The 22,164-nt window shown below is 50.7% G+C and overlaps 8 protein-coding genes across 8 annotated transcripts; 3 read left to right on the forward strand and 5 right to left on the reverse strand.

Moving 5' to 3' along the window:
- Positions 1-1,820, reverse strand: T310_7639 (Rad21/Rec8 N terminal domain protein; the record flags this gene model as incomplete). Its single annotated transcript, XM_013469555.1, has 4 exons — positions 1-249; positions 330-938; positions 996-1,698; positions 1,774-1,820. Coding segments are annotated over 4 exons (1,608 nt in total), but the record flags the coding sequence as incomplete, so codon positions are not given.
- Positions 1,821-2,074: 254 nt separating this feature from the next.
- T310_7640 (uncharacterized protein) lies at positions 2,075-2,586 on the forward strand (the record flags this gene model as incomplete). Its single annotated transcript, XM_013469556.1, has 2 exons — positions 2,075-2,205; positions 2,253-2,586. The coding sequence occupies 2 exons, from the start codon at positions 2,075-2,077 to the stop codon at positions 2,584-2,586; spliced, it is 465 nt and encodes a 154-aa protein (XP_013325010.1).
- A 750-nt stretch (positions 2,587-3,336) lies between these two features.
- Positions 3,337-7,925, reverse strand: T310_7641 (N-acetyl-gamma-glutamyl-phosphate reductase; the record flags this gene model as incomplete). Its single annotated transcript, XM_013469557.1, has 7 exons — positions 3,337-3,392; positions 3,461-3,701; positions 3,753-4,990; positions 5,040-6,206; positions 6,315-6,716; positions 7,384-7,615; positions 7,818-7,925. 7 exons carry the CDS (start codon positions 7,923-7,925, stop codon positions 3,337-3,339), a joined length of 3,444 nt encoding a protein of 1,147 aa, XP_013325011.1.
- A 1,193-nt stretch (positions 7,926-9,118) lies between these two features.
- Positions 9,119-10,602, forward strand: T310_7642 (Mannan endo-1,6-alpha-mannosidase; the record flags this gene model as incomplete). Its single annotated transcript, XM_013469558.1, has 3 exons — positions 9,119-9,239; positions 9,292-9,995; positions 10,045-10,602. The coding sequence occupies 3 exons, from the start codon at positions 9,119-9,121 to the stop codon at positions 10,600-10,602; spliced, it is 1,383 nt and encodes a 460-aa protein (XP_013325012.1).
- A 501-nt stretch (positions 10,603-11,103) lies between these two features.
- T310_7643 (Protein disulfide isomerase) lies at positions 11,104-13,679 on the reverse strand (the record flags this gene model as incomplete). The annotated part of the gene is made up of 6 exons (XM_013469559.1): positions 11,104-11,575; positions 11,685-11,885; positions 12,173-12,191; positions 12,224-12,418; positions 12,663-12,771; positions 13,179-13,679. The coding sequence occupies 6 exons, from the start codon at positions 13,677-13,679 to the stop codon at positions 11,104-11,106; spliced, it is 1,497 nt and encodes a 498-aa protein (XP_013325013.1).
- Positions 13,680-14,244: 565 nt separating this feature from the next.
- Positions 14,245-14,887, reverse strand: T310_7644 (Assembly factor cbp4; the record flags this gene model as incomplete). The annotated part of the gene is made up of 4 exons (XM_013469560.1): positions 14,245-14,372; positions 14,438-14,549; positions 14,697-14,769; positions 14,850-14,887. 4 exons carry the CDS (start codon positions 14,885-14,887, stop codon positions 14,245-14,247), a joined length of 351 nt encoding a protein of 116 aa, XP_013325014.1.
- Positions 14,888-16,736: 1,849 nt separating this feature from the next.
- T310_7645 (uncharacterized protein) lies at positions 16,737-19,264 on the forward strand (the record flags this gene model as incomplete). The annotated part of the gene is made up of 2 exons (XM_013469561.1): positions 16,737-19,083; positions 19,137-19,264. 2 exons carry the CDS (start codon positions 16,737-16,739, stop codon positions 19,262-19,264), a joined length of 2,475 nt encoding a protein of 824 aa, XP_013325015.1.
- Positions 19,265-20,778: 1,514 nt separating this feature from the next.
- T310_7646 (uncharacterized protein) lies at positions 20,779-21,730 on the reverse strand (the record flags this gene model as incomplete). The annotated part of the gene is made up of 2 exons (XM_013469562.1): positions 20,779-21,124; positions 21,249-21,730. The coding sequence occupies 2 exons, from the start codon at positions 21,728-21,730 to the stop codon at positions 20,779-20,781; spliced, it is 828 nt and encodes a 275-aa protein (XP_013325016.1).
- Positions 21,731-22,164: the final 434 nt, after the last annotated feature.

The following is a 22,164-nucleotide window of genomic DNA, read 5'->3' on the forward strand; positions in this document are numbered from 1 at the left end:
CAGCCTGTCATGTCCGACACGATCAACAGCAAGACCACGTCCAGCAAGCGGACTCGAGTTTATGAAACGACCACCAAACCGGCTAAAGCCTCCTAGCTGCCCACGAGAAGAAAGCTCCATACTTTCAAATGGGCGACTAGAAGCAGAGCCATGGATCGATCCTTGGATGGATGCTGTAATATTCCAAGGCATTTGAGAAGATGCATCGTCCTGAAGTGATGGCGGTGCATGGCGGCCAATCTCAACTTCCTACAGAGATCAGATCAGAACCGGTGAGCTGAGGGATATAGACAAAAACTTTGTGACAAAGTTTCAGAGTTGGCACGCACCTCTTGCATCAGAACGTCCGCATCGCCAAACGCAAGCTCGTCTCCACGAGGAAGATCCGTCTCAATCTCCTCGTCCACGCGCGGACGAACACGCCTTCCTTCGTCACTGGACACATCATCGCCATGGAAGCTCAAGCCGCGTTTGCGTCGGGTATCATCGGAAACATCTTGCGCACCCAATGCAGCCAGAAGTTGCTCTCCACAGAATTCCTGGAGAGGATGGCTGGTACGAGAAACGCCGAGTCCCATACCGACTGAACCAATACCCCCACCCACGACCCAGAAGAGGGCATTCTTCTTCGCCTGTGTCAAGTCTTTGTTGTGCTTTTTCTGCTTTGAGGCCAGGGACATGTTCTGCAGATACTCATCCTCCAAACGGACTAATTCAGTCCGGCTAATTTGTGAGCATTCATCAGCTTCTACCTTTTTGCAAGCTCTCTTCTTTCGGGACATCCCAGCGTTGCGAGTTTCAGATGTCTCTTCAACTCCCTCTACGTATTCAGGATCAGAGTGACGTCCCGATCTCGGGGACCGTCTTTCAGGAGAGCCATTCATGTCTTCCGCCACGACATAGTCATTGTCGTGATCTAAGTCCATGGGCTCACCGTTCTGGCAGACTCAGAGTCAGCTTGTTTTACTCAAAATATGAATTATTTGTCACTTTACCTGTTGCTGGTGAGGCAAGGTTCCTCGACGAGCGTCTGCGCTCACTCGGTCTCTGACGGTGAGTTCACTTTGCTGGAGATTAGTTTGCTCATCTGCTCTGCTCACAGAAAGCTCATTCGTGACAAGATCCACAATATTACCGTCCTCGTCAAACTCAAAGTCAGGCTGAAGGAGCACGCCCTCTTCGTCTTCAAAAGCTGAACCTCTGAAACGATAATTGTCTTTCTGCGTAGAACTCGCTCTGTCACTAGCAAGAGTAAACCCCCCAGTCTCGCCTAGAGCAATACTCGGAGAAGATATGTCTAGCTGTGGAAGTGCATCTATTCCAGCACGAGAATGATCCGAGTTGCTTAGATTGGATGAAAGCAGGCTAGAATGAAGATTCAAGCTCGATTCTTTTGCGGTGTGAATATTGACAAGGTCAAGATTCAACCCCGGGAGGCTGAGCTCCGGTATAAACGCTGGATCGTACGGTACGATAAGCTCTTCGGGGCTTTCATGTCCAACATTAGCCAGCACTGAAGTGATAGCACGTATATACGCGTAAATATCTGCGAAGATAACGTACCGTGCCTTTCCAGCCTCTGGGTCTAATCCCCTTCCATGTATGACTTTCAAAGCCGTTTTCATTCTATCGTGCATGGCCTGCACATCCGTGAGTGTGTATACGCATTGCCGGCTATAGACTCTTGACACGCCATATCTATACGAAAAAAGAAAGATCAGCGTATGGATGTCTAACAAACAGATTCTCATCAGCGAAGGTGGAAGCTCTAACAGAAGATTTCCCTGAAGTCGCAAAGCCATCGGAACTTCCGGGTTCATGATGGTATCGCATGCTTTTGGAACGTCGACGCCGAGTATTGCTTTCCTGTTCACCTTTCTAGACGTCGATTTCGGGCCCAGAGTTGCAACAAGCCTGATTCAGAAATTCTCGTGTTAGCTCAGCACTTCGTGTCGAAGGCAGGAATGAATGGCTTAGCCAGTACAGCAAGGGAAGGAGCTGCTTTTAACTCACCATATCGTCGCGACGCCATGCACTTGAGACGTAAGAACTGCATTACAAGGAAAGTGAGATCATGGTTCAAGCGTCGAGTGTGGAATTGGGAAGGAGCATTGAGATAATCGATGGGAAGGTTGAGAAAGAACTTACTCTCGTGACTGTAGAACATGTTGTATCTCTAATGTGTGACCATTTACACTCTTCGAGGTGTGTCTGCGGTGCGAATCAATGATACAAGGCTACTGTTAGTATAGAATATTGGACACGAAGGACTATAGGATGAAAAAGACAGTATGGACACAAGATGAACAAGCTGGAGAAGAAAGCCTGCGTCTCTGGCGTGTTCATGCAATAGAAATGGATAGAAAAACGCGTCTCACTAAAGACGACCAGTCTCAGATGGGTAGTTTGAAGGGAGGAAAGATCTCTCTTGAGGGTCGTGAAACAAGAGACTCGCGGAAGTGTCGAGTCAAAGACGAGAGAGGCTTCGTCGAAGACAGGAGAGACCGTCATCGGCAACTACCTCACCCTGGAGACGTGACGGCACACGCGCTCCAGAAGGCTCGCGTGTCGAGGCAGGTCAGATGACCAAGGAAGGGGTCCTGGAGAGCATTTCCTTCCCAGCTCAGCCCACTTATCTGAGTGATGTAGACAAGGTGTCTGGAGAAGGTTAGTCTCTTTAGTCGAAAGCAAGTGTCTTCCTAATCCTATCATGACCATCCCGACAGAGATTCCGATAGTAAATTAGAAAATAGTGCTAGAACTGGGGATCAATTATTTGTTCTAAAAGTCAATATCAACGACAAACCAGGGGACATAGGGGAGTGCACTTTCATCTCTATAGATTTCGCAAGCTTCCAAAACCCGCCACTGGCTATTATATTCCTCCTTTTGCATATTATGGAACGGCCCAAAGGAACCACAAGAAACCAGATATGTAGATTTGATGATCGTCTATCAAGAAGAAAAAAGAAGAAAAAAAAAGGAGGAAACAAAAGAACCAAAATAGATCGTAATCCCCCCAGCACAGTGGAAAAAACAGCAAAACAGATGACAAAAACCATACAGGTCAGTATCAGTATGATAACCATGTATTCCACCAAGAAAGATAATAATGATAATAATATAACACTGATGCGCCGGGTATGACACACACACACGAAGAGACAACGTGAATAATGGAAGCAATAACTCGAACCTAAACAACCTCAACCAAGAGCATGCGCTCTGTCAAACACTTTTTTTTTCCCCGGAGGAGCAAGTTTATACTCTACTTCCAAAAAAAAATCTTCCCTGTCTTTTCCTTTTTTTTTTACACACATATTGTATACATGACGTCTACTCTAGGGGAATGCCTTCGTACTCGGAGTAGCCGAGCGCAAGATTCATGTTTTCTACCAGACAAATTGTTAGCGATTAATCTTTCGCGAACGTAATGATCACGAAAGGAAAGGAAACTTACGAAGACATTGTGTAGCAGCTCCCTTGAGCAGATTGTCAATTGTCGCGCAGACCACCACACGCTTGCCGCTCGAGTGGACAGCAAAGCCGCCAATCTCGACGCCGTGTCGGCCGGCGATATTCTTGACGAGCGGCGGTTCACCCACGATCTTGACAAGCTTCTCCCCGGCGTAACGGTCCTGGTAGAGGTTACGAATGTCACGAGAAGACATCTCCTCTTTGAGAGGCAGACTAATTGTGTGCTGCAAGGTATTAGTCCAAATTTATTATGACATGGCCATAGAAAGACTTACATGGATACCCTGGAACCAAACCGCGACGTGAGGAATGAAAGCAACGCTCGTGTTGAGCTGAGAGCTGATCTCCTTTTCATGGATGTGATCCGTCAAGCTGTAAGGAATGATGTTGTTCGTGAGCAGGTTGACGTCGTTCTTGGGGCTCGGCTTTGTGCCAGCCCCTGAGTATCCCGAGACACCGAAAACGGTGGGCTGACCGCCGAGATATGGCACGAGAGGGGCAATTCCGAGCTGCGCGGCAGTGGCGTAGCAGCCAGGGTTTGCAATGCGAGTTGCCTTCGCAATGGTCGATCGGCTGACCAATTCGGGAAGACCGTATGTCCAGTTCGGGTCGAAGCGGTAGTCGGCGCTGAGGTCAACAATAATAGCGCCCTTGTCAGACGCTTGGTCGACAGCGTCGACGTAGGGCTTGCAAACACCGTTGGGCAGAGCCATAACCCAGCAATCAATATCCCCATTTTGGGCCATACGCCGCACATCCTCAGGGCTCAGGTTCTCATAGATGATCTCCCGTTTGTCATATCCTTGAAGCTTCTTGCCCGCAAGTTCGCGAGACGAAACGTGACGCAGATCCATGTAAGGATGGCCATTCAAAAGGTTGATGAGAGCCTGGCCTGTATAGCCACGAGCTCCAATCAAAGCCACTCTGGAGGGCCGAGTGTTCGACACGTTCTTTTCGCCCAGAGGAGGGTTGGGATTGGTGCTGTACGATCGAGTGAGATGGCCAGCTGCCACAGGGCGCCCCCGGCGAGCAGCTCGGAGAGCATTGGCACCAGCACTGGTTGCAAACGTCCGTTTCTGTTCAGTGGATGCAGCGCCCAGGCCTGAACCACCTGCCCGAGTGAACGCCGCTTGAGCTGCTCGGTGTAGCCTCGACTCGAGATTGATATCACCAAACATCTGACGGCCATGTTTAGTGAACTCGAGCACTAACTCCTTGACTTCGTCACTGTCCTCCAAACCGTACCAGAAGAGCACGTCGCCCTCACGAGAGAGACTGCCGTCCGCTTTGTCGAAGAACCAAGTGAGGTTCTCATCATCGGCCTTGACAGTCCAGACCAGCTTCGGGAAGTCTTTCTTAATGCTCGAAAAGACATTGTCAGCAACATTCGTCAACCAACCCGACTTGGTAACGGTGAAAGTGGCCAAGTGAGCCAGCGCAGACCCTTCCTCCGGAGGCAAGACGATGGCAAGAGCCTCCATAGGGTCATCGCAGTAAGCTTTGAATGGACGGTCTTTCAAGCCATCCACATAACGACTCCACGGTGGCCTTGGCGTCCAGACCTTCCCGGTCACGAATGAGAACGTCCTTGAAGGCCTGGAGGTCCTCAAACTCCGAGAGAGACGTCTTGGTATGGACTTTGTTGCCCCTTCTGATCAGAGTACCAGCTCCGGAGTCAGTGAACAACTCCTTCTGCAAATCCGCAGGGTGGATGATCGCAACGCTCGAAGTGCGAGGCAAATCCATAAGAAGCTCTCTCATCTCCTTGATCTTCAAACGGGTGCCATGTCGAACCCACCACTGAGACATGAGGTGGTCGTACTCCTCGTCCAGGTTAATGACCGAGATTTTCTCCCCAGTGTCGCCGTTGAACAAGCCGCCTTTCTCGGCGAGGTAGACAATCTTCAGCGGTTGCAGCGCGCGCGCAAGCTCACCCGCTGCGACATCGGCGTTCACGTTGAGAACCTGGCCTTCCGGGGTTTCGGCCATGGAGGTCAGGATCGGAAGACAGCCAGCCTCGATCGCTGCCTCAATTGGTCTCTTGTTAACGTGGTTGATTTTCCCGACCAATTTGTATTTCTCCTTGTCGAGATAATCGGCCGAGAAAACGCCGGTGGTGATGGGACGGGCCCTTACGCCCATACTCTCCAGCTCCTCCACCAGCCTGAGATTCTCTTCCAAAAACAGCTTTCTCGCGACAGCCAGGGTTTTTCCATCCGTGACTCTGATTCCATCCTCAAAGTGCGGCTCCACCCCGGCGTCTTCCAGTATCTTGTTGAGCTGAGGCCCAGCGCCGTGCACAACAACTGGGTAGAGCCCAACATGGTTGAGGAACGCAAGGGCGGAAGAAAGGGTCTGTAGGTGATCGGTGAGAATCGCACCGCCAACCTTGATCACGGCGAATTGTTGGGAGGAGACGGAGGTGAAGTGGGACAGATACTGCTGAACCTCGCGCTTGGAGCCGATATTGCTCAGCAGCTGGACGACCGTCGAACGGGTTGAGAGCTGGGGGTCTGCGGAGCGAGAGTACTGTCGGCTTTGCGACAGTGACAGGGAGCTTCTAATGCGCAGGCAGCCAACAGAGCCGGGCAGGGTTCTGGACGAGAGGGCCTGCGGTGCGGAGACAGCACGTAGTGAGCGAGTCACTATGGCCCTCCGCACAGCAGGGCGAAGCGAAAACATCTTGTCGACAAGCATGCGGCAGCTCGACTGGTGGGCGGCGAGGGACCCTATATACGGTCAGACGAACAATGGGACCAGAGAGAAACAAGGGATGGACCCTACAATTGGGAACTACTGGTGCCAAAAAAGCGCGCACAGAGGGATTTTGCTCATACACCCTGCGGTTCTGTGGCCCAGAGAAATCTCAGCTCGGGAGTAGCTTTTCGACAGGGCCTCGGCGGGCGGTGTCGGAGTCACAGTCTGGTACGGGCTGCGTTCCCCGCCGGCTGCTGCCGCCGACAGAGATTGCTTGGGTTCCCGGACAGGCAGAATTTTACGATCCAGTTCTCGCGAAACAATAATTAATTGCACGTAATCGCCATTATTATATCTACGGAGGGCAAACACCTTGTACGGGCTCGATGGAAATTTCCCTTGTCTAGGGTTGCGCTGCGTTTTCTTGTTTTTCCCGTCTTTCTCTCTGGCCGACTTTCGGAGGCGAACGAGATCGGCTCCGCAGTCCTGATCACGCCCTATGGCCACCCCAGATGGGCCCGACAGGGCATGAGAACGCAGATCTGAATGACTCATAAGAATACTGTTGGGTCTTCTCGAAAGGCCTCTAGATAAGATGGCCGCTGATCCTTTGCAGTCAACTTAAAGAGACGACCCACGCGCACGTGGAAGATTTCCATCCTTATATAAGAGAATATACGTGATGGAGGTAAAGAAGACACGATTACGTCCTCCATGCAAGCGCTTTATTACAAACGACAGGGACGGGCCTTTGCTGCGCCAGGTAGATGCATTGTCCGTTCGCCCAGGTTTCCACAAGCACCATTGCAAGGTCTCATTAAATTCGCATAAGAGGTACTAGAGCAGTAAACATAGTGGGACAAAGAGCATCGCCAGAGTATCATTTACAGGATCGACCCTCGACAAGTCATATGCCAGCGCAAGAGGGTGAAAGTCGTGAGATGAATGCACTTTACGCCAGGAAAGCCACAGGGTAATTAGAAAAGAGCTTCAGAGAGGCCAGCAGCTCTCCTCCATAACCAACGCGACATGGGTACAGTAGGGAAAAGAAGAGAACAGAAAACGAAACACAGAACCAGAAGTCATTCACCCAGAACGATTCGCAATATTCGTAGCTCAATGGTGGGTTGCCATAACTGCAAGAAAAGCGTCAGTATACCAGGGCCTCAAGTCGGTTTGGAAGGGAATCGGCACGAGTCGAGCACATACCCGCAGGAACAACAATGACAATGATGAGGATAATGATGGCGACGATCAAGCATACGCGCATTTTCATGTCCTTCCACCACATCTGTTTCCTCACTCGATTGGCGCCTCGGCGGAAGCCTTGTGCTGAGACAGCCAGATTGTCGGTCTTGTCTTGGAGCGAATCGAGGCGCTCGCCTCGCTGAGAGACTTTGTTGATGTTTTCGCGCATCACCCCGACGGTGTCATCGATTTGCTATTCAAGAAACCAGCCTGTCAGCGTCGTCCGCAACCAAGTCACATGCAGTGGCCCAAACACAAATCCCAGAACGAATTCGACCAATCCATCTCAACCGGAATTGCCCGTCACAACCAGACTCGAAGAAACAGCAGACGGAGCAGACAATATCTGCGCATAAAGGGCAGTCGATGAAGCAAGGGGATCAGCTAAAACTCACAGCTTGCAAAGCAGCAGTTCTCTGGTTACCGCTCGGCCCAGAGCTGCCCCCGGCAGCGCTCGAGCCGGACGGGATATAAGGGTCATATGGGGGCTCGCGTTCGGCCATGGTGAGAGAGTGGGCGGGAGGTGAAGGTGGAAACTCAAGCTACGAGGCGGCAGGGAGCGCGGACGACCTCAACTCAAGGATCTAGCGACCGTCTCGGAGGAAAACCGCAGACAGTGGAGAGACGGAGGGCGGAGAGGATGGAAAGCAGACCGCGCGTGATGGAAGAGATGAGGGCCCAGGGAGGAGACAGGAGGACGCAACACGGACAAGCTGACAGGTGTGACGATGACTGGCCTGGGCCTGGAGTTGGAGGCGTTTCGGGTGTGTCGGGGGTCGGCACGTGATCCGCGGCCACCGTCAAGAATGGAGCAGAACGAAGCTAGAATCGGCTTGGAAAGCACTGCTATTTTTACGGGGCAACGGCGCCGGTGATTGGGCAGCCTGCATCCAGCAGGAATGGCTCCTGCTATATAAAGGCCGTCTGCCGCCACTCACGAGCGATGGGCATCCATTATTATATCGGTAGGGCATCCAGATCAGAGACACAAGCATGGTCTTAGGCAGCATCATTCTAGCCTCTACGATTAGCGGGGACAGCAGAGGCTGTGCAGTGTCAGCGCAATCTCAAGCCACAGCAGATCCCGTGGCGGGTCTGGAAACGTCCCGGTTCCACCAGCGCTTGCTGAGACAGTTGCTGTAAAAAGCAAGCAAGGCCTGATTAGGTAATGAGCCCTATCCGGATTGCCTGATTGCTGTATATCGGATCGCCAGCTCTGCACACGACGGATGATCTACGATCTGAGGCTCCACCAGTGAGAGCGATTGATGATAATAATGGATGCAGCAACATAGAAATCTGAGGAGACGCTCCAGTCCACTTCTCAGCCACGACTTGGAGATAGCAGTGCTGGGCTGATTCTTTCTCCAGTCATACCGTATCGATGTCTGCTGTACATGTACAGTAGGTACATGCACATCCACCATGTATGCTAGTAGACCTCACCATCTTAATCCTGCTTTGTTTAGAGGGTCCAAGTTGTCGATATCTGAGAGCTAGCAATCCACGCGGTTTACGGAGGAGCACCCGGAGCTGGTCACGGGTGTGGGTTGGACTTGCCATTCACGGACATATGGGGAAAGCAACTAGAACTGGTACCTCTGCCTGACAACGGTGCGTTTCCAAGCTTACTATGTAGAAATACCTTATCCGTTTCCTTCTGTTCCCTGCGTATTCCCTTCTTCTCTTTCGACTGATGAGACTATTTGGATACTCTTGGTTCCAGGCATCTCGGCCATGGGGTTATCTTCTATTTATTGCGCTTCTTGCAGGGCAAGCAGTACATGCCTCTATCGACCTGAATTTGGATAACAGAGGTGGGTTGTTCCTCCATTTTCGTGTTGACTCATGCCTGACCATCTCTCCAAGAATCAATCAAGAATGCAGCCAAGACAGCAGCAGCCGGCATGATGCAATATTATACAGGAGACCAACCAGGCGACGTTCCAGGCAATCTCCCCGACCCTTACTACTGGTGGGAGGCTGGAGCCATGTTTGGGTCGCTGGTGGATTACTATTACTACACGGGGGATAAGCAGTATGTTGACGTGACGACTCAGGCGCTGCTGTGGCAAACCGGTCCAGACGAAAACTATATGCCTCCGAATCAGACAAGGACGCTGGGAAACGATGATCAGGGCTTCTGGGGCATGGCAGCCATGTCAGCGGCCGAAGTCAACTTTCCCAATCCTCCAGAGGGTCAGCCTCAATGGCTCGCTTTAGCCCAGGCGGTCTTTACCTCCCAGGCGCACCGTTGGGATACGGAATCCTGCGGCGGAGGGCTGAAGTGGCAGATCTTCTCTTTCAACAGTGGTTACAATTACAAGAACACCATTTCCAACGGCGTCTTCTTCAATCTGGCTGCACGATTGGCAAGATACACTGGAAATGAGACCTATGCAAAATGGGCAGAGACTGCGTGGGACTGGGTGTTTGCTGTCGGGCTGGCAAGTCCAAATTATGAGTTCTACGATGGCACGGATGACACGATAAACTGTTCCGAGACCAATCATCTGCAATGGACCTACAATTCTGGCGTCTTCTTGCATGGGGCGGCCAATATGTATAACTTTGTACGCTTGATACACCCGTGTTTGTGTATGATGGTTGACTGGTATTTAGACGAACGGCTCCGAGACATGGAAGACTCGCTTGGAAGGCATCTTGAAGGGTGCAGAGATATTCTTCTCAAACGACGTCATGACGGAGATCACTTGTGAAGACAGTGGAAAGTGCAACATCGACCAACGCTCCTTCAAGGCATATCTCGCACGATGGATGGCTGCAACTGTCAGACTCGCGCCCTTCCTCTTCGACAAGGTCATGCCTAAGTTGAGAGCGTCTGCTCTGGCCGCTGCTCAGCAGTGCAATGGTCCAGGGAACGCTTGCGGTCTTCAATGGACCAACGGTGCGGAATACGACGGAAGCACGGGCGTGGGGGAGCAGATGAGTGCGATGGAGATCTTCCAAGCCAATCTCATCGAGACTGTTCGCGGACCGTTGACGAACACTACCGGAGGTACCAGCAAAGGGGGGAATGGTACAGAGACTGATTCAGAGGATGATCCTTTTAGACAAGAAGAGACTGTAATTACTGTCGCGGACCGCGCTAGCGCTGGAATCGCGACTGCGGTTGTCGTCTTGGCTACTATTGGCAGCGCTTGGTGGATGACCGCATAGCAAAGCGGAGTTGGATAAGTCATCTAGTGTACTGTACATAACTTAAAACTATAGCTCGTCGTGGTCATTCTTGTTCACTTTTCCTTCATCCTTTCCACGTCCTGAACTCGACGACATCTTCCCCTGCAAGATATCCAAAACAAACCGATCCACCCCTGCAGCCGTAATCGGCGCGTCGTCGTACACAAACACCTGATCATTGAACAAGCTATGGACAACAAAGGCAGGGAACAACGACGATGACGACCTGTCTGGTCTATTCAATTCCAACAAGCTAGTCGCCACATGACCATACTCGACGCCGTCGATGGTGACAAAGTCGACGTAGCCGCGATACCGTTTCGCGACGGGAGTAACTCTCTTCGCAGGAGTGCGCGAGAGGTACGGTTCTGGTTCTGGGTGTTGTCGTAGAAGATGTATGCGAGGAGTTTGATGCCGGACTGGAAGAAAACAAAACAAAACAAAAAAAGTTAGTGATATTGCATGTATTTATGTTTTTTTTTATATATATTGGTATGAGGTGAATACCGCGAAATAATCATCCATATTCCTCCTCGTCATTTCACCGATTGCAGACTGGGCTGTCGTTTCGACAAACTCTTCTAGTGTCTCCTTGGTGAAGGAGTCGCCTTCCTGACTTCCTGGCGTTGTCGCCGCCAACGCCAACGCCTCATTATCATCCTCAGCGATCTTGTAGCTCACGACGCAGGGCAAGTTAAGATTAACAGGAAGCAGCTCTTCCTCAGCAAGCTGTCTGTCCAGGACCAGGCCGAAGACGAATCTGTGATGGTGGGCGTGGGCGATGGAGGTGAATGTCTCTTGTAGAAGAACATCTTGCTTTGCAGAGGATGAGGGGCTGTCCAGATAGGCGATGAAGACGTGGTCGTCGATAGCTTTGAAGTTGTCGAGGTCTTCTTTGCTGGTTAGGATGGTTACTGGGGGGAGGTGGTGCTTTAGGAGGTAGGAGTTTATTCTGAGAACTCTTGTTAGTAAGTATATATTCATGCAATTGTAGAAAAAAACCAGGGGAAAAAAAAAGGAAGAAGGCAACCCACGCAGAAGCACTCCGTGGCCCTCTATACCTAATCCCAACGGTAGAAGTAGTAGTAGTAGCAGTACTGTTCTTGAACAGCCTTATCGTCGGATAGGCATTAATGTCGTATCTCTTGCAGAGTCCTCCCAAGGAGGCTTCTTCTGAGCAATCGATGCTGAGTATTGGTGTTGTTGTCGATGCTGTAGCTGCTGCTAAGTCTAGTTCTGATTGGAGGGACTTGCTGGGTTTGCTGTACAATCAGTCAATCAGTCAGTGAATTAGTATTGGTATTCGGTGAAATGTGTTTAAATAGTACTAGATTTGGATTTGAGGGATTTATGTTTTTTTTACCTGAATGGCTATAATAGAGAAGGTAGTTAACCCGGAACGGAAGTCAGTAAGAGTGCCCATGGCCGTTATTATCGAAATGGAATGGAACAATTGGATACGCTGGATGATGATCGGGTCAACTCACAGACACAACTGTCATTCATTCAAAACAGTCAGTTAATATCCTCTCTTCCCAAAAAAGTATACCATCTTAGGGCTAGTAGGGCTAGTAGGGCTAGTATATAGAAACAGACATACAAGCACAAAGCACCATGTCATTCCTCCTCAATATGGCGTCAAACTCTTTCGCTGAAGAAATATGATGTACTTTATTGACATTCACGTCCTTGGCCAATGTTTTTGCTGCTGCTGAATAATAGATGAGCACTAGGAGGAGGAATTGGAATTGGAATGTCATTGTAGTGACGTTATCCTGGTTCGATGTGATGCTAGCTGTAAGGTTCTTTCTTGATAAGGAGCAAGATATGTATATGTATTAGTAGGTAGGATAGAATAAAAAATTAAAGAGCTTTTTCATCTCATATGAAAATAGTGAAAGTTCTCACTTGGGAGTTGCAGGAGTTATGATATGCTGGAACGGTTATTGTCCATGGTGGCGGTTTTTGATACGGAGATTGTTTCATCATACAGCAGTCAGTCTCAGCCAGCCCCTCCGGGTATAGTAATATGATCCTACCTGCTTGCTGAGTACTATTTTTCCTGCGCGGGTTGCTTCTTGTACGATAAGGAAGATGCTTAAGGTCAATTCTATCTCTCTTTGCTTCTGCCTCTTCTGAGGATTCGCTCTATGGGAGTATATATCTTGGCCGGTAACTAATTTCCATATATTTGATTATATCAAGTAAACGTGAACATCGTATTGTTTTTACTACGCCTGGAATTGTCAAATATGCAAAGAACACTGTTGTTGAACTTCGCTGCCCTAATTACAGCCTGGTTTCTGCTTCCTCTTTGCGCTGTCGCAGAGCCTTCGGATCAACACCCATTGCTCCAGAGTGAAGGCAAGCCATGTCCCGACCATCGCTACACCGTGCATCTCTTTTCCAAAGATCCTTTGGTTATCTACATATCAGACTTTATCACTGTTGAGGAAGCGTTGCATTTGGAAAAAATCACGTCAGTGAAATACAGTTCGCATATATAGATACCGCAACACTAACAATTATCCTACAGCGACCAACAATTCACACACTCGGAAGTCGTCGACGAATCCGGCACGAGACTGACCAACGCCACCACGAGGACATCTCGCTCGACCAGTCCCCCGCGCGACGACGTCATCCGCTGCATCGAGGACCGCGCCCTCGCCTTCCAGGGCCTGCACATCCCGCGCACGCATCTCGAGCCTCTCCAGCTCGTGCGCTACGAGCTCGGAGAAGAGTATCAGGCCCATACGGACTGGTTCGAGTCCCCCTCGCAGACGACCGTCGACCTGGGCGGGAACCGGCTCACCTCGTTCTTTGTCTATGTCGCCACGACGGAGGACACTACGGGTGGAGGGACCAATTTCCCGTTGCTGGATGCGCCGCCCACTGCTGCTGATGATGATGGTGGCGACGACGGATGGTGTCGTTTCATCAATTGCGACGAGCCCTGGGATGCGGGCGTGACGTTCCGCCCCGTCGCGAGAAATGCCATCTTCTGGCAGAATCTGCACCCTCGGGATGGCGCGGGGGATCGGAGGACGCTCCATGCGGGATTGCCGTTGACCAGTGGGGTGAAGTTGGGGATGAATATCTGGACGAGAGTGGGGCCTTTGAGTCCGAGGTATCGAGGAGAAGATTGACGAGTGTCCTGTGCGGATGTCAGTATTTCAGTCTGGTGAGTTTGTTGCTTCTGGTTAGGAATATATGCTTTCGTTAGTAATCCTTGCGGTGATTTGTAAGGCATTCCATCGTATCCTAATTCTTCTCTCATACATATAGTACAAAAGGGATAAAAATACAACGTCTGGAACCTGTGACATCAGTCTCCTTTTTTCTGTTTCTTGCATGCAGAGATGAGATCGTCGAAACAGTACGTCGTAGCATAAGCATCAATGACACGATTGCGCGCATGACCCTCCTGAGCCAGAATTCTTATAGTAACACAGGACTGAAAAAGACTCTTCTTCAGACAAGATCTCGACAGCTTTTTCCATCGTTATTCTCGTTCTTCGCAGGACTAAGCCGGTAGGGCAAACGGCCGGAGTTTAACGTCTTATGTCGAATTATGTGGCATCGGCGCCCTCCAGGTCGGAAAATGGTATTCTCTCATCTTCAATTCCTGCCTTGTAGCTCTCTTCTCATTTCCTCCCTTTGTATCCGTTCCTCTTCGTTCGCGCGCGAGGCTTGGGATTCCATTGCGGCGCGTCGCCGGGCCTCCTCTTCCTTGGCCGCAAACCAAACTAGAGGACAAAGTTGTTAGCTCCTGCACATAGCAACCAGTCGAACGGTGTTTGGATCAACGTACTCGACTTGTCGGACTTGGACCACTCTTTCAATTTGTTCACGTAGTCGTCAAACTCCTTCTCCCGTCGCTCGCGGTTCTCCAGGCTCTTTTTCTGGAGTTCGGGGTTGTATTTCTAGCACAAAGAAGAACAATTAGCGACTGAAATACGAACACGAATCTTTTTCTTTAGGAGCAGAACGCAGAAAACAAGAAGTGACTGCGATTGCATTCTGACGCATTGCGTCACATGTCCTAAGGTACCTGGGTGATCATCGCTCACCTTGAATAGCTCTTCCTCCGACGGCCGGATGTACTGGACAAACATTGGCCCTCCTACAGAAATCACTGTGCCCCTGCGACGCAAATCAGCATGGTTCGATAAAATACCATGACGAAAGGACCAAAAGCGGGCACCAGGGCAGAATTGGCTTACACCCCGAGCATCTTCAACCAAGTCCCTAGTCGCGTCATGGCGGACAGGCGCTGAACAAGCAGTTACGAGACAGCCAGCCCGCTCTAGAGGGAACACCGGGTGCAATTGATCAGCACGAACCACAGACCGTTTGTCGTTTCGAGGAAATGAAATGAAATCATCCATCCACATGGATAGCTTCGGAGCTGATGGAGGTGTGGCGCACGGATTAGGTGTGGCTGCGTGTGGCTCGGCATGTTCATAAGGCGTCTCCACCGCCAATTATGAATTTTATTTATCGTGATCTTCCAGCCCCCATCGTCCTGCGTGCGTCTAACTCGACAGATAATAACTGTATTCGGTCCTTACGGAGTAGATTGGAACAAGATATTGTCAACATGAGCCGTATTCAGTGTCTTTGTATCCAGTACTCTGCTGATCTGCAAAATTCTGGTAAAACTGTAATATGCCTGTTCCATGGTGCATAGGAGCACAGAATAATGAGAACTACTCCACGTGAAATATCATTGTATCTTCCAAGGCTACTCCGTATTATTCCCTTATCTAGCTTGGTATGTGTGAAACAACGGAGGATAAGCGGTTCTGATACGTGAGACACAGCGTCCCTGCGACGATCGCCAGGGCCGAATATTGGGTCTGATCATCTGATGAAGTCATCGAGTTGCCAATCAACGAGTATGCTGCATTATTAGCTGCCCACTCGTTCTGTCACGAACTCGTACTCGGTAGAAGGCAGCGTGGAGGAACTAGGACGGTAAACGAGCGAGCAGAGAGGAATGACGGCATCTCCCGAGTGCTGTGCCATTGAGCCCCTGATCAGCAAAGCACAGTGACGGATGCGATTGGTGTCTCCTCTGGCACATGTCATGTTCATGCCCAATGATGACAGCGGAGAGAAATGAATGGCCCGGAGAGCAGAATTATGAGCTGCTAGGTTCTCCCTACCGCTGTGGTGCCTGGGCGGCCCCGCTCCCGTAAGCGTGCCTTCGGTCCCAACCCCGGCTGCCCATGGCTTCAGCAGGCCTGCTGGCCACGGTTATGCGGTTTCACTCATTCTTCTCTTCGCGGCAGATGTCATACCACTGACCACTGCCACCGTGTTGCTCGAAAAGCGCTGTCTTGGCCGTTGGAGGTCGACAGGGCTGATCGGTGGGATCCGATTATTTAGGCCATTTTGCTGCCAACTCGTTCTCCACTCTTTTTTTCCCGTCGTGTGCGCTTCCCAGACGACATAGCATAGCACCAGCAGCAGTCCTATTTAGTTGCCTAGATAAGACGGCTTCGACACAGGGCTGAGTCTGTCCTGCCAAGGAACCGGACTGCGGCCAGCATTGCGACATTAATAAATGCAATCATCTACGCTGCACTCGTTCGCCTTGTTGGACTGAGCACTTGTACACAACGACACTACTACCCCTCCCTGACAGATCCTTCACCGCAGACACATTGCTGCCACTTTGCTGCAGATAATACAAACAGACTGAGAGGGTATGTATACCTGAGATATTGTGGTTGTTCTGCAATGCAATGGTTCCTCTCACCTCGAACCTCGAACACTACCCACTCCCAGTTTCATGCAGCCCCTTTCCATTTATTACTTCTTGACTCTCCATGCTGACAATCGCTGGCGTGAGACAGCAACGCCCTTTCTAAGGCCCCTTTTTTTCCTACAGCCATTCTGTTCGTTTCCTTTGTCAAACCTTTCTCGGTTTCCACCCCGCCAACCCCGTCACCGTCTGTCGCGATGTTCCATCCCATGACAACTGCTAATTGCGGCATGTCGAATTGACAACAGCTTATCGAGCCTCATGAGTTGACGAATGACGAAACACATCTCTGCTGATCGGGATAGGAGGAACAGCGCAACCAGATCGATATACTGAGATCATGGCGTACCCTCAGCAGCACGGGCCTCAGCGCCCCCCTCCACCTCGACAATATGGCAATCGAGGTCCTCCGCAGGGCGGATACTACGACCAAGGGAATCAGGGTTATGGAGGATATGAGGGCAACAATGGCTATCAAGGTGATGGAGGCGATTATGGATACGGCTACGGGAACGCGCCCGCATATGGTCCACAAGGATCTCGCTCACGACCGCCACCGCGTCCCGGTTATGGCGCACCGCCCCCAGGACGGGGATACCCGCCCAATGGACCGCGAGGGTATGACAATCGTGGTTATGGAGGTCCCGGCGGCAGTCGTGGACCACCACCACCTAACGGTCGACCGATGAATCGACCTCCTCCCCAGCAGGGCCCTAGACGGGGACCTCCTCCACCACAATCACCGGACAAGTCGTCTTGGGACAATCCATTTCCAGCACATCCTCCTCCTCGCCAACGGAGAGGTTCCGAAGACACCGGCGTGACGAAGCAGATGGCAGGACTTGACCTGCAAGATCAATCACCGCCTTCGCAAGTGCCTGAACGACCGCATACTTCGCATTCAATGCGCTCTGACAGGTCGGGGCGAGGGTATCCTGGGTCTGGCCGTCCTTATATGGACAGCTCAGCGCCGCCGCCGATGCCAGGGCCGAAGAGGAGCGCAACGAACCCGGTTCCACCCACGTACGCATCACAATATAGACCCCAGTATCCGTGGCAGCTCACGTACCAAGAGCCAAACCCGTCAACCAAGACCTACAGTACATATGCCTCTCATGATCTTCTAAACCATTACTTCGAGAATGACAACGAGAATGAGAACGAGAATGAGAATGAGAATAAAATTGAGGAAGAGGATGAGCCTGATATGCCCAACTTTGATGCCATGCCATCCGAAGAGAGTGGCCATCGCAGGGGAACGAGCATCGACAACCATTTGAATAACGAACCGGTATCGACCTCACAGGCAGGATCCAATGGCACGTATGCCGCATATAAACCGGAATATGCAGCTCCTCAGTCACAGCCGCCAAACCAATTCGAGAATGCGGGATTCCAATTTGATCTCCCGCAAGAAAATCCTGGCCCTAATGACTCTGCTGGCAATTCTGGTGGCTATGCGCCTCCACGGCCGTATCGTGCAAACCAACCAGGTGTCTATGAGGCTGGCAATGGAGCTGACATGCCACCACCAGATCAAAATCCTGATGCGCTTCCTGCTCATCCTACACCTTTCCGGGCTGGGCATGACCAGGGTTCCAAGCCTCCCCCTGTGCGTCAATACGATAACGGCCCGCCCGCTCCACAGGCTGATTCTGCAGACCGTCGGCAGTCCGGGGTCGTCACCCACGAGGAGCTGCAAAGACTCCAGCAAAAGGTTCGCGACAATCCATCTGATCATGAGACGCAGCTGGTCCTGGCGAAGAAGATGGTTGAAGCTTCGTCCGTTCTGATCGGCGAAGAGGGTCGGGTGGACCCCAAAACGAGAAATAAGAACCGGGAGAAATACATCAATGATGCATACAAGATTGTCAAGAAGCTTGTGCATGCAGGGTATCCGGAGGCGATGTTCTACCTGGCGGACTGCTACGGCCAGGGCCACTTGGGACTGGAAGTCGATCACAAAGAAGCGTTTGTCTTGTATCAATCCGCGGCGAAGGCGGGCCACGCTGAGTCGGCTTACCGGACTGCGGTCTGCTGCGAACTCGGTCACGAGGAGGGTGGCGGCACGAAACGCGACGTGCTCAAGGCCGTTCAGTGGTACCGGCGTGCCGCGGCCCTGGGCAATACCCCCGCAATGTACAAGATGGGAGTCATCTTGCTCAAAGGATTACTTGGACAGCAGAAGAATCCTCGGGAGGGTCTTACGTGGCTGAAACGGGCTGCCGAACGGGCTGACGAAGAAAACCCGCATGCTCTGCATGAGCTGGCCCTGTTGTACGAGAGCACCGACAACAACGATTTCATCGTCCGGGACGAGGAATACTCGAGGCAGCTGTTCATGCAGGCCGCCGAACTTGGGTACAAGTTCTCGCAATTCCGACTGGGTGCGGCATACGAATACGGTCTTATGGGCCTCCCTGTCGACGCACGACAGAGCATCATCTGGTACACCCGTGCTGCGGCGCAGGGAGAACACCAGAGCGAACTGGCGTTGAGTGGCTGGTACCTGACCGGGGCGGAAGGCATCCTCCAGCAGAGCGACACTGAGGCCTATCTCTGGGCGCGAAAAGCCGCTGCAGCGGGTCTACCAAAGGCGGAGTATGCCATGGGATACTTTACAGAAGTGGGCATTGGCGTTCCGTCGAATCTGGAAGATGCGAAGAGGTGGTATTGGCGGGCAGCTTGTAAGTATATCGTTTTCTCTTCTTTGTTAAACACGAACTCACTTTGCTATCAGCTCAAAACTACGCCAAAGCGCGCGAGCGTCTCGAAGAACTCAAGAAAGGCGGCAGCAAAATGCAAAAGACGCGCTTGTCGCGCTCCGCTGTCAATAAGCAGAACGAGGGCGACTGCGTCGTCATGTAAATTACCATCAGGATCAGGGTTTTGGATTGGATTGGATTCCTTTTGTTCGATGTTTTTATTTTTATTTTTCCTTCTTGCGTCTCCTGAGGTATTTTCACTGCGCTGTTGTCGAAGTGCTGTGCTTGCTGGCTGGCCATCATCCCCCAACAAACAAATTTCGGGTTCTGGGACATTTTTTTTTCTTTACTCTTGTATTGTTCATTATTACGTCCTTTTTTTTCCGGGAAGTCGTTCTTCTTTTTCCCCTTTTTTTTCTTTCTTTTGGTTAGATGATACCGATGGCCAAGATGTCTGTCTGGGAAATAATTTCAAAGGGACTACTTACTGGACTTGGCAATGTCTAGAGCTGGCGGGCTGGCGATGATACGCAGGACATGATTGATACCCAGGAAGAGAGAGTTGATTTGGAAAGCGGTTTATCCAATTGAAAGTATTACATTACATATTGCTTATTTTGTCGCTTGAACTTGCCATGCACTTAGACATGTCCTTGTAATGACCACTATCGATTCGATGATTCATTCATTTGGCTGTAGTAGGTCAGCGTTCTCGGGCCGAACACGGGCGGAACCTTTTCCGCTGTCTTAGCCAATTCCTGAAAGAAAACCTCGTCGTTTGCTGACAATATCGAAATGAGAAAATAATAATGGCTCACAAGGCTTATTATATTCTCGAGGCCATAGTATCGCCGTGTAAGGAGGGGGTTGACAGTTGAACCCCTTCGAAGAAACCACAAGGTCATTCGATCCCTTCACTACACAAAGACGTGTCTTCTGTTCTTTGCATTGGGTACACCCTTGAGCTTGTCAAAATTAGGAAGTTCCCACTGTATGTATGTGTTTTCCCTAAAGGGGACTGAAGCATGTATGTATGTACATAACTCCGTCAATCATGAAGAAAGGCATCAATGGCCTCTTCATTCAGAGATTGAGGCTTGTAGATAACGTTCTCTTCGACTTCAAGTTCATTCAGGTGGCCGTATATTTTCAATCTGAAACGAGCGACTTTGACTTTGTGGGTCGACCGATTCGGTCGCGAATCATGAGTGCTGCAGTATCGTGAATGCATTTCGGTATAGTCAAACTCCATCATCCTTTCTATTATATTAAAAGAGTCTTGACGGACTCGGTCATGACAGTGACCGATGAAATTCCATCGAAAATGTCTGGCTTTGCACGCCACTGATTTGTAGAACCATGGGATGAGTCGGCTCATGTTAAATCGTAGGGATCGTTCTGAAGCATCATTTTAACGCGCTCCGGGTTGGTCGCACCAAATGAGCTGCCTCTCTCAAGGTGCCACCTGTAAAGTCGGACAGGCTCATATTCATAGAACAAACGAGGAATCGGCCCATCAAGATCATAAATCGCCTGAGCCAGTGGCCAGGAGTTGATCACGTTATCGCTTGATTCATCTTCCGGGACTCCAAACTGACACTTGATCAAGGAGTTAATGTTAGCATCTGCAAAGAACTGAATGCAGTGTGGGATGCTTACAGCAGCTCCGTTTCCCATTTACTCCACGGATTCATGATAAGAGTAGTATCTTTCATAGAGAATTGCGCTTTGGGCCAGCGAGAAGAGCGCGGCGAAGTCGCATAAACGAGCATCGGCGTGATCCCATTCTTTCTCTTGAGGTCTGAGGGTAGGCCATCTTCGAAAGCCATTGAGTCCAATATCCATAAATTCTTGTTCTCGTCTGCTTTCATCACATTTTGGATCAAATGGCTTGGGGGGGACGGAATAGACGCGTCCTCCGCTGAATAACACGTAATCATCTTCGACTGATTCAATTTTCAGTAGACTGACTTCCCTTCGCCCAGAAGTCGCCAGAGAACGTAAGTCAAGAAATCCGTTTTGCCTAGGATGGGTCAGCTGCGTGAGTGAGGCAGGGGTGTGAATTACCAATGCCGGGTTGTCTGGTGAGGATAGCTATGCGTCTCCTTTTATGCAAAGCTTTCATCTCATCATACAACAGTACATACTCCCTGCGAATGAGGATCGGGTGTCTCTCATGCGCCCTTTCATCAGGAAAAGCATAGAGAAACCGCAAGCTGTCATGGTAGTCATGGGCCAACGGAGTATTTTCTATCGCATAGGTTCCCGGTGTTTGTGCTTCATCGGTGCCCATATCTCTACCTTCGTCCTCGTCGATCTCGTCCTCCCCATCGGTGTCAACCTCTTCCGGTTCGCTGGTGTCGGGTAAAGCTCTCTGAGATTGTGATTTCCACTCTTCCTGGTGCTCTTCGATGAAAGCATCCGCCTTTGAACACCTCGAGTCCCCATAATCCCTTGATTCCTTCATTTCATTGTCCCAGTGCCTTTTGCAATACACAGCCAAGTGGCCGTGGGCACGATGGCTTTCAGTAACTTCCAAGCGACACGGCAGCCAGGCGCCAACCAAAGTGGAGGGAATCTGGTCCAGAATCCACGTATCTGGATCCTGCGGACACCAGCTTTGGGTCATCCTGATTCCACTGTTGGAGACGCTCCTCCTCCACCTGTCCTAGAGACTGTTGCAACTGCTGCAGCTGCTGCGAGTCCATGGTTCTTATTTAGTGACAAGGTGGGAGTGGACGAAGACGAGAGCGCCGCTCACTGGCGATTGAAGAGATAAGTTTGGTATCGTGAACTTTAGCGCGTTGCCAATCTAAATCACGCGACTTTTGGTTTTCTTTGTTTGACCATAAAGGTTCCTATTCCTACCTAATTAGGAAACTAATAAGTGAATTACCAACTACCTGCCTACGTATCCTTCCTATTGGCTGCCTGGCTGCCTGCCTGGCTAGGAACTTTACCTGTTGATAGAATAATACCCCCTGCTGAAGACAAGACAAGAAGACCCGGCTTCATAAATTGGACGACGTCAGAGAGGTTCACCCAGCTAGCCCATATTCAGGA

Source organism: Rasamsonia emersonii (genome assembly GCF_000968595.1).
Source record: "Rasamsonia emersonii CBS 393.64 chromosome Unknown ctg1118621760572, whole genome shotgun sequence".
NCBI lineage: Eukaryota > Fungi > Ascomycota > Eurotiomycetes > Eurotiales > Trichocomaceae > Rasamsonia > Rasamsonia emersonii.